Source organism: Hylaeus anthracinus, unplaced genomic scaffold (assembly GCF_026225885.1).
Source record: "Hylaeus anthracinus isolate JK02 unplaced genomic scaffold, UHH_iyHylAnth1.0_haploid 11994, whole genome shotgun sequence".
In the NCBI taxonomy this organism is placed as follows: Eukaryota; Metazoa; Arthropoda; class Insecta; order Hymenoptera; family Colletidae; genus Hylaeus; species Hylaeus anthracinus.
This window is the reverse complement of record NW_026534341.1, coordinates 1,449,877-1,461,664: the sequence shown is the minus strand read 5'-3', so window position 1 is coordinate 1,461,664 and position 11,788 is coordinate 1,449,877. Positions and strand designations below refer to the sequence as shown.

Below are 11,788 nucleotides of genomic sequence, written 5' to 3'. Positions count from 1 at the left end.
AGAGAGAGAGAGAGAGAGAGAGAGAGAGAGAGAGAGAGAGAACGCGCAGTAAAACGGGATCGGGGAGGTTTGTAAGTGACTCTTCTCCCGGTTCAGGCATCGTCGCGAGGGTACTCGATTACTCAATTAAACCGTAGTGTCGGTAGGCGTGGCAGTTGGACGTACTCACGCACATATATCACCGTAGAACATCGCGCGCTAGACAGAAATGAGATTTGTACGTAGCGCACGAGCGATCGGAGAAATAAATGCGCTTACCGCAACAAACTTCAATAATATCTATTACTGTTCGCGTAACGCGTAGTTATCGTGCTCGCGTTTAACTTTTCCGAACGTCGCGTCGAGTAAAACACGCACCACGTTAGTGTTTCGCAAAAAGCATCGCATCGAAGGACAGACAAAAAGAAAAAAGTACGGTACATTTGAAACTTTGCAAGTACTCGAGAGAAAAAAGAAATATACATGTCGAATCGAGTAAACTCCTCCTTTTCGAAGTCGGTTAAAAAAAATCATACTCCTCGTTGAAAAGCAGCATCTCGTTAAAGACGGAGTTTAACCACGCTAGTCGCGAAACAGAACAAAAACGAATTCGAATGCGAACGCGTATGCGAACGCGTATGCGAATGCGAATGCGAGTATAAATACGAATACGAATATGAATGCGTGTACGGATCTTCGATATCTATCGTTTGCTCGTAGATTGCATATCGCGATAAACGTTTGTATGCACCGCGACCCTCGGACTGCGCCTTGCAAACTTGGCTGTCCACGCCGGAAGTACCTACTACTATGTACGCCATTGGGACTGAATGGAGCCGTTGTTTCGACAGCGTTTGTTCCTTACGATACGGGCCGATCAAACTCGCAGAAAGAGTTACGCTCGGGACGGATAAACTGGCGAAAATATTCTCTTGTTCGATCGAACAGCCAACTTTAATTATTCTTCGATGGTTAATAATTATTTTGCATCGGTACAATAATCCTTCCTTCTCCTCGACGTACAGAGACGTACAAGTTGTATACGATATAAAATCTTGCTTGAGTTATCTTCGTTCGCACGAAAGAAAGCCGCGAACGCGAACGAAGAGAAGCAACCAACACTCGCTGGTACAGGAAGAGAGAGTCATAGGTCAAAGTCGGTTTCCTTTCGTACTTTTTAAATAACTCGAACCAACTATTATGCGCCAGCTGCAGGCTGACTGCTCGGGTCTTTGTCGGATGCAAATAAGTGAAAAGTGCTGTGGCGACAGTTTGTGTCAACAACGAATTGGTGTTGATACAGAGAGAACAGCCGTCGTTGTCTCGTGCATCGGGATTAAAAGCTATAACGCGTTCGCCTTCGCTAACACCTTCTTGCTCGCACCGTCTGTCTCCGTCTTGTTCTATGCGTCCCTCGTTCCCTTAGCTCGTCTAACCCTCGAGCTCTCATTTTCTTCCTCTCTTTTTCCCCTAAAAGCCATGCGAAGTAACCCTGGCACAGCCCAGCGGTACTATGCCGTCCGGCTAATCGATACGCGCTGGATGGAGCGAACGAGGGACCGGAATGGGCTCACGTATAGCTCGGGGTTCGAAGTAAACGATGTATAGGTGTTATTTCACACAAGCGAGATATACGAAGAAAAGAAAAACGACAGACGAGAATTTCGATAACCGAACGATTCAAATATTTCCAACTGAGACACTCCGGACTCGACGTTCTCCTATTTATCCCGCGAGAAAAGTTCGGAGAAAATCGGTTGGATCGATCGAGAATCGATTCAAAACCGAAAGGATCGCGACTACTACTCGTATCCGTTTCATTGGTGCATTCGCGCTGTCTTTCTATTTTTTCGTTGCGATCCTTTTTCTCGTCTTTCCTTTTCGTTTTTATTTCCAACGAGGTTATTTCGGTACATGTTGGATGAACAGCAGCGCGCCCGCAGCACAAAGCCTTATTCATAGTAGTCGGCCGTAACTACCGTTTGTGACCACCGCCATTGCTATCGCCATCTTTGCCGTCGAGTTGATCATCGCGGTTCGAACGACAAGCATTAACAGAGAAACCGTAAATACGCGCCACGTAACGAGGACGAGAAATAAAAATATGCGCGAAACCTGAAGCATAGTTTTTAGACGGATTTCCAGAAACACGCGACCGGATTATTCGTGTCATCGTCGTTATCCGTTGCGCGTATAAATTCTTCTTCTTCGTAAAGAGACAATGGAAGCGATCGTTAACGAAAGTTCAGGAAAAATCGTTTCTCTTTCGAGCGAGCAAAAGGAGATACAAAGCGTACGAGATCTGACCGACGATTAACATTTCGTTGAAACATTCATTCGCGTAATACGCATCGTGGCAAATTATCCTGCATCGCGTCGCGCAACACAGCACCATGTTGGCCGAGCATACGTTCCACGTAGATACAGCTCCGTATCGATTTCTATTCTCCTTCTCCTCCCCCTTCCCGTCTCGCTCTTCCTCTTCCTCGCACATACCATAGATATACGTTCGTGTATGTACGTAGGTATAGGTGTGTACACGCGCGGCCGCGTGTCTATGTCACACGGATAGGACCTAAAACGTCTCATTTTTTAAACAATGCTCCAAGTCTCGTCTGTCTTACTCCAACGAGTTACTAAAAATGTTTACTTTTAATTTAGAAAACTGTTGAGCAAAGTCACTTTTAATCGACGAAAGCTATTTCAATTATCTAAATTAAGGGCTATTTGTACAGATTTCAGAGATAAGCGAGACGAATAAAATGTCTACCGTCCAAACTGTTCCCGTAACCGTACAGCAATCTGAATCGAAATCGAGATCGAAATCGGGATGAAAATTAGAACGTATCGATAAAAGAACGATGCGTGGGTAAGCGTGCTCGATGTCGAAGAGTTCGCTACCTATCTTTTCTCAGTTCGCTACTCCAGCGGGAATATCGATCGGCCCTAAACAAACTCTCGGCACCGTCCGAACAGGCTCCGTTTGCTCGAACGTGGTTCGCTCGTTTTCAATTTCGTACGAATCAAAAGTAGTTCGATTTGATTTTTCCCTTCCGTTGCGCGCGACACGGCGCGTTACGTACGCCGAAATCCATATCGTCCTGTCGCGAGAAGAACGAAACGATATAAAATCGGTCGCAACAGCTTCGCCGTTGGAAGTTATTCGAAGCGATGCAACACTCGCGCGGTTTTACCTCGCGAAACCCTGGATCCTTTCCATTACGCGAAATAGAAGGTAAAGGGAGAAGGAAAAGGGAGAAGGAAAAGGTAACGGAGAAGGTAAGAGGTTGGCTTACCTGCAACAGTCAGGGTAGCGTTTCGACTCGAAACGAAGCCGGCTTGATTCCTCGCGACGCACCAGTAAACCCCGCCATCTTGTTCCTTTTTCCCGTGCATTACCCTTAAGAAGAAAAGAGAGCCCGTAGGAAGAAGAACGCGATGGGATTTCGTATCTCCCGGTGACGTTTGAACCAGTTCACCGTCCTTGTACCACTCGATCACTGGCTGGGGTTTACCTTCCGCCTTGCAGTTCAACGTTACCGGTTCGTTCTTCGCCACAATTATATCCGACGGATGTTCCGTTATGCGCGGCGATCTCAATTGCCCTGAAAAAGAATAAAACAATTCAAAGTGATACACGCGTATGTCAAGTATAATCACAGTTATCGGGAAAGTTAAATTTCGTAAATTTCGTAAATTTCGTAAATTTCGTTTATCGGGAAATTTCGTCTTGCGTCATTTCGTACTTGCCCTTTTACGTTCGACTCTATTTGTATCCGACACTCATGCACGCTCATCCACGCGCGTGCACGTACACTTTTTACGTCGCGATCGTAGGCTGCTGTGCTACATAGCTACTCCGAACCGTCGACTGTGCCTATACGACGAAGATAAACGTGCTGGGGTAAACAGCTTCAGTCATCGTGCTCGGACCGAGCTATTTCAACTATCTCGGGTATAGCTATAGGAATTCTGGAATGGAACGTATAGGAACGCCCGATGAACCAGAGTTGTCTACGATCGCTTCGCGGTCTGCAAATCCTAATCGTACTCGAACTTCCCAAACGAAAGCACTCGAGAAATGCCTCGCGTCTACGCGAATGTCTGCTGCAAACTACGAACCGTGCGCGTATCGTATTTACGAAAATCCGTACACGTATGTACCTTTTTCTTTTCCATACATTATGGATATGGTAAGAGTCCATCGTGTACGTTTCAAACGGCGATCAAGTGTAATTTCAAGATTTTTCATATAGTTACGAGAGCGTACCGAGAGATGCGTACGACGATAGGTCCCATTGCGTACAGAGAGAGAGAGAGAGAGAGAGAGAGAGAGAGAGAGAGAGAGAGAATCGCGTATGCATTTGTACACGTGATAGAATGCACTAAAATGCATACGAGTACTCTTATCCCTTTGACTGCGGAGTATATGCGCCCTCGAGAGATAAGCTCCGAGAAATGTTTGTATTCGTTGAATCGATTTAAAAAAAATATCAGCTCATAGGGGCCGACGAGAAGAAACTTTTTCATATTTACAGTTTATTCGTAGGATGGTTAGTTTCGGAAATAATAATTGAAAAGTTAAAAGTTCGTTGGGAAAATTGAGTTTCAGGAAGAAAGTCTTCTAAGATTTTTAATTCTTATCTCTGGAACTAAACGTCCTATGAACAAACTGTAAATATATAAAAGTTTCGTCTCATCATCGTCTATGAGGTAATATTTTTTAATGTATCGACAAATAAGTAATCGTCAACTAACTGTGCTCTCATTTTCACTATTTCAAATGTAATCGAATTCCTAGAAAAATGGTCTTCTACGTTCTTAATTTCTACTTTAGAGACTAAACGTCTTACGAATAAACCGTAATTATAAAAAAGTTCCGTCTTAACGTTTCCTAGAAACTGATATCTATCTTAAATTCAGACCTCTACGTCACTTGGAATTTCTAGCAAAGATCGTCCCGCAGCGAAAGGGTTACATGTAGAACCAATTTCGCCCGAACTCTGTCGATTCAGTTGATCGACATCGAGGACTCGAATACAAGTTACAAAGCGTATAAAACGGTTCGTTCGCGTAGCGTTGGTCCAACTAAGGAAACTAATGAAAAATTCTCAATTACTCGTTTCGTCTAGCAGACGTGTCTATTTCATGTTTTACCCGTCCTCTAAATATCTCTCGCGGTCTTTCGTTTGGATTAGACGCGCACAATTGTACGCGCGCGCGCGCGCGCGCAACGCTCTCACACATTCGTGGCATTCTTCTTTTGTGCTCCTGACTCAGCACTCGGAAACAATAGACGCTGTGGCTAAATTAAAATCGCCTCCGGAGTTTTCATATTTCGCTGTTGAACAGAGTCACGAGCGAGCAAGCGCGGACGAACGCGCGCAGTTCTTGCGCTCGGTAGGCCCGAGGCATCTCGGTTCATTTCAGTCCTAACCTCCTCCGAATCAAGCTATGCCAGCAACCAACTTTGCCCACTCGTTGTCACTCTCGTTCCTTTTGTATTCCATCATATCCACCGCTTCTTCGTTTCTCTGCTCACCGGTTCTTGTACTTTCGTCTTCTTCGTTCTCTCATTTAACCAGAGGAGACCATCCTTTCAATTCTGTTCCACTTTTCATTAAGCACTCTACTTTATTCCTATTTTGTCCACGAGTAACGTTTACGATGGCTAGATCTTCGTCGAGACGAGTGGTTCAATCATTCGTTTCACCGTACAACGTGTGTACGTATACAACTTCTTCGTGTACTATTAACTCGATCGATGCGAATGTCGTTCGGAAGGAAAAACCAGACGAGTAATGATTAAGTAATCGCAAACAAGATAACTTATTTTTATCGTATTCCCTCGCGATATATCCTCGAATCCAATTGTATTTCTTTTCTCGGGATCTATTTTCGTATCAATAAAAATAACACGTACGTACGTGTGTGTATTCGCGGTATTAGAGTTCGTTGACACCCCCTAGTATGTCGTATGTATTCGCGCGAGCCTGCTAAGCGGACGATCTTTGGTCTTTCAGCGACAAACCGTTCATTTCCGAAACTGCGAATAGAGCGAATAAAGATAATGCACAGAGATTAAAGATGCGTAGGGCACTCGAATACACGATTACTTGGCATACGGCTTCGCGACTGCGACGCGAGTATTGATTCGCCGCTGTTGCTTCGGCTCTGTTAGTTCTGCTGGTTCCGCTACCCCTAGTGGCTCTACCCTACCAGTTCTCCTATTTTCTTCTTCCTGTTCCTTTCCTACTTTCTTTTCTTCCCTTTCGTCTCGATCGCTTATAACTCTCTTCTCCTAGCTTCCCCGCTATTTCTTTCCCTTCCGCGATTCTTTCGATCGTTCATTCGTCGATGTATTTTCCTTCGTTTTCTACCGTCATTCGCATTTCAATTTACCGCATCTGTTTCTTCGATCAACACCTCGACGCACTCGATGATTCGCCACGAATACGAATGTTCGAACGTAGAAGAAACGACGTCGATGACAAAAAAAATAAGGGCAAAGACGTAATACGAAAACCAGCTAGAACGCACGCCCAGTTCGAAAATTGAACAATGTGGTAGGTGAATCGGAAAATGATGTCGCTCTCGCAACTTTATCGATGCTTCTTTGTCGTTCGTCAGCTCGTTGATTTTGCACACTAGATGGCAACAGGCTATTGATAGCGGGAGCGATTACATAATTAATAATTCAAGATAGAAATTTGTAAAAAATTTCTTTGAATTTAACGCAAAAGAAAGAACATTACTTTCCAGCGCACCTGATATACAAAGGTCAAAGGAATCGGGGGTGAATACGTATAAAGAAGAAACAGCGTAAAACGGCCAAAGTTGTACGTATCACGAACTACCAAACTGCATTTGGCGAGTTTCCAAAAGGATACCATCGCAAGAATCGTCCTACTCCGAAACCATTACCAAGTCGGTGACAAATCATTTTCATCCCGTGCCGTCTAAGCTGAGCTTTCGTCGTTAACATTTTCGATATCGGCGATTCGATAAATATTTATTTCCCCGTGCGAAGATTACCTTTCGCGATTTATAGTTCGCCGTCTAATCCGTTACCGTACGACTTTCCTGTGCTCTTCGTCTCTCTTGTATTCTCCGGAATCGTCGTAACCGCGGAAACGAATTTCTTCGAAATTTTCGATCGCGCGTTGACGGTATCATCGCGATCTACGTGGATACGATGAGACTTTCTTCTTTTATTAACACGTATACGCCAAGTGTATGCAGAGCCGCGTCTAGAAGAGTTCCTTTCGCAAAATATACGTTGCATATGGAAGAGAAGTAGATGGCGACCGAGTGAAGAGAGAAACGAGAGACGGAGGAAGGGGGCGGGAGGTAGGAAAGGAGAGAGACCACGGAGAAAGGAACAGTTTCATTACATTCTATCCCCGAGAAGGATATTCCTGTAAGAGGGGAAGGTAGAGAAGACGAAACGGGAATAACCATTGAATTCCTTGAGACGCGGGGGAAACCTAAGACGCAAGGAACCCTCCAAGAGGGTTCGACCGACACACCCTGCCCAAGTTCTTTTCGAACAGGGCTGTCCAAACTCGTAGAAGAAGAAAAAAAAAAAAGAAAAGAAGAGCAACGTATCGCGGGCAGCTTAGCGTAAATCAGAAATAATCGACGCTCCGTCTTTATTTTCGTCGCGGCTAATTCTTTCCTTTGCGTTTACTTGTTCCTCTCGCCTGTCTCGGGTTATATTCTTTGACCGAAAATAGCGATACCTAACAGAGGAATCCTTAAATGGCTCTCTCGCTCTTTGGAGCTCCGGGAGAAATTGTCTTGCGAACCGAGGCTATCGATCGTCCAGTTTCTCCCCTGCGACTGCCGCGCACAGCACAACACACCACGATGTCGGTATGGTACGATACCATACACCACGCAACGTGCTGCTGTGCTTTTCCGACAAAGAACAAGAAAAATCACCGACAGCTCTCCACTTTAAAAGCATTTTTTGATTTTTCATCCTCTCGCGGAATCTTTATCTTCCCTAAAAGCGCTGCCGCTGTCGCGCGAGACACGTATTTTCATTGTTTAACGAGTAACGATTTCTGTCCGATCCGGTTACAACAAGTTTCAACAAGTATGCGTATATTCGTTAAAAATGATATACAAATCGCGATCACGCTGGCAAGATGTCATAAATAACGATAAATGTTGAGAATATATGAACACGTATTCGTTTCTTAAGTACGTGTTTGTGTGCCTGGGTATGGAAGTATGTGTACGTGTTTGCGCGCCTTGACCTTATAAATATGTATTCTTTTGTTTGAAGTCAGTCTGCCTCGACCCGTCTGTAGGCAACGTTTTAGAGAATAAATATACGCATATATTAAGATCGTAACAATCAAAATCACGTTGTTCGATCAAATTTATTCAAAGCGTGAAAAATTTATTACCTCGTTTCGTTCTAGAAATGGACAGAACCTTCCGGTAGGCCTAACATACAAAACTTCACTTTTTGAGAATGAAGCCCTTCTTCGAGGAAACTCGAGAATTTCTAACCCTTGGACACGTTTGGAATCAATAGCGAGCGCAACAATCATTTTCGTGGGTGGATTACATCGTGTAATTGCAAACAAGTTTCGAATGGACCAAAACATCATGCAACGAGGAGAGTTCGATTCGTATCTTATTTGGTAATAAATACTCTTTGGAATGAATTTAATCTGAAAACGTTGAAAAAGTTCACGTATCGTTGGTTGTAAAAGTCACAAGTAGTAGGTACACCTACGCTCGGTCCGTTGCACAGCATCGCACATAACCTAATAGTTTCGTTTGATGTCGGTAAAACTCGGCTATCTTCGCGAGACTTTCCATCCACGAAAATAGACCAACCAATATCTAACGCTCGATCGTATCTTTTTTTCCAGGGCACAGTCGATCCGAGCTTCGTCCTTTGAGAACCGACTGTTTACGATTTTCGAGTTGATGGCAACGTGAAATCCATACGAGTGATGTTTACATTTACATATGGTACACCCTACCCACCGCCTACTTGAACCGGATTACTAACTGTATATCTGTACAACTGTTTCCAGGAATTCGAATGAAAAGACCGCGTTCAATTATGGGAGACAGATCCGAGTAACGGCGATAATCGAAACGCGAATACCAACGATCACCGCTCGAACGCGCGTAAACATTTTCTTCGATTTGTTTCGATTCGACGTTATTATCTACCAAGTAATTGTTTACTCGAATCGTCTCGTTCAAACTAATAAAAGTCAACCTTTACGCAAACGAGTGTTCTCTTATTTTCGAAATCGAATTTTACTTTTAGAGAGCTTCGAAACTTGCTTCGTTAAATGGGTGAGTGCAGCTCGTTTACGTACACTCGCTCACACACACACACACGCGCGCGCGCAAACATGTATCCATTCACGAACAAAGTTCAAGGTAAAGAAGAACAAACGACAATGTACTTATTTGTTTGTTTTTTAATTTAGTTGAATCATGGCATGAGGTATTAAAAACCGATTCGATTGACGTCCAGTCATAAACAGTTGTCGATTCCAGCGATAACGATCGGTCGATTTACGTAATGTTTACATAATGTAAAAATTTCGATACAAATCACATCGATAAATAGCAATTTCCGATGTATCGTTCTTGAACAACGGACACTTGGTTAAGCGGCAACCAGACTGGTTCATTAGCTTTTTCGCTCGTGCTCGATTTTTATCTGCAATGCTGTACCGAGACAACCGACTCGCGAACTAAACAAGTATCGTTCAACAATAGTACCAATCGAATCAATTTCTTCGCTCGGTTCGTCGTGAACGAATAAATGCGTACACGTTTACGTCAACTCGTGTTTACGATAAACCTTAAAGAGCCAAGAAAGAAAGAAAGAAAGAAAGAAAGAAAGAAAGAAAGAATAAAGCTGACGATAGATTCGCGACAACAAAGAATAGAATCTCAGGGGTCGGGTTGGAGGTTTACGGGAAGAAGAAGTGTCGAAAGGTATCGAAAGGAATCGAGTGTGTTGAACTTACCGTGAACCATAAGGGCGAAAACTGTTATCGCGATCAAGATTCTTAGCCACTCGTTGCGCATTTTTCTTTCCGCTATCCAAAGGTTCCGGGATGTCGTGAATCACGAACGAGACCCTTTTCGATTATCGAAAATTCGATGTTATCGCATTTTGTCCAAGTTGGTGGTGACGGAGTTGGAAACGAATCCGGAAAATAGCGAAACGGAACGAATAGAAAAACGCATAAAAGCACGCACTCAGCGATGCCGGTAAGATGAAACCGGTAAGAACGAGCACTCGCGAGAGGATTCTCCTTTCGAGTTTGGAGCACAGAGTAGCTTTCCAGGCGAGAGGCGTATCTTTCGGGGTGACACTCGCGAACGCCTCATTTCCATGCCATTACACGTTACCACAAACTACACGTACGTATGTACAAAGAATGCGCGCTCACACCTACATCATACCGAATACATACCCACCCACGCGCAGACAGCACCTACGTGCCACTTTGTGTACGTAAAGGAGGTATGCGAGTATGCGTACACGTTTCGCCAAGTATTCGCATATATTCTCGCGTAAAGTAACTCGGCGTCAATGCACCGACTCGCGGCCAATCACCACAAATCCCATTCTTATCAAACGCAACCGACGATCACTGCTTTCGTACGACGAACTTCTGACATCGCCGAGCCCCACGCGCGAACGCACGACGCGACGTATACACGAATGCGTACCCGCGTATACGTATCGAAATCAAACTACGTTTATGCACGCTAGCACACAAACGCGGCTACGAGGAATACACACGCACGTACGCACATATCGATGGAAACAAGAAAGACAGACGGCCGCGGCGGGCGGAATGGCCACCAACGCCAACTCTTCTATAACAACACAACTCCTCTTTCTTCTACCACACTTTCATCCTCTTTTTGGAGCGCGAGTACTGCGACTCTTTATTTTTTCATCGATCCAAACCGTGCGTCCTCATTGCCACAGATTCGAACGTACGACCCCACTGACTTCTACCGACCGACGAATACGTTTTTTGTATTACACATCCATTCCTGTCGTCTTTTTCTAAACCGTCAAGTCGGTATTCCGGCCATCGGTTCGTTCAGTTTCTCCGAACAAGAGCGGTTCTTCCAAAATCGATCGCTTCGTGACCGACCGTTGAGTTACGCGTCGTTTCTCTGTTCTTCCAAAGAAAAGTATTCCTATTTCTTTCAGTAGTTGCCATTTTTTCACGAAAAGACACTTTGGTTATCGATAACGAACCGATGATTACCCGCGCGTGTGCAGTTCAAGGAAAAAGAAAAAAAACAAAGTTTTTCGGCGAACAAATTTTCCCTAATCGACAAACCCGACCACCGCGACCATCGATCTGAGACCATCGAGTCACGATTCACGACTGAGGGCGCAGCAATTCTTTCTGAACACCACGCGGCCCTTCGGCTCTGTCCGGGTATCCTCGTACGTTCTCGGATCGCTTCGGCTATCGGCCTCTGCCTCGGTCTAGTTCGCCGTGTGTCGTCTCGCGTCGGCTTGGAGATGGAATTATTATATCGCAACATGGACGCGCATAAGTAGTCGCATGCTGCGCTACATCTACTCTATCGTATACAACTTTCCTGTAATTGTATCTCCATCGCCACCAGCTTCTAAATTAAAGATGTATTCGGCGCGGATGCAGACGAGTTGTTTTTTAATTGATAAATTATCCAATTCTATGCGTATCATCGATCTGTAGAAATAGATATTTCTCCCTTTCGATCAATCTAAATCGCATCGAATTAAAATACGTCGTAGCGGTAA

The 11,788-nt window shown here is 44.4% G+C and overlaps 1 protein-coding gene across 1 annotated transcript in view; it reads right to left on the bottom strand.

Moving 5' to 3' along the window:
- LOC128889012 (roundabout homolog 2-like) overlaps window positions 1–11,511 on the bottom strand; it is a 22,011-nt gene extending 10,500 nt beyond the window's left edge. Inside the window, exons 1-2 of the mRNA XM_054146281.1 lie at window positions 9,996–11,511; window positions 3,276–3,584 (exon numbers count right to left, since the gene is read on the bottom strand). Of these exons, the coding sequence (XP_054002256.1) occupies window positions 3,276–3,584; window positions 9,996–10,056 (370 nt within the window). The 5' untranslated portion in view covers window positions 10,057–11,511. The remainder of the gene's footprint in view (window positions 1–3,275; window positions 3,585–9,995) is intronic.
- Window positions 11,512–11,788: the final 277 nt, after the last annotated feature.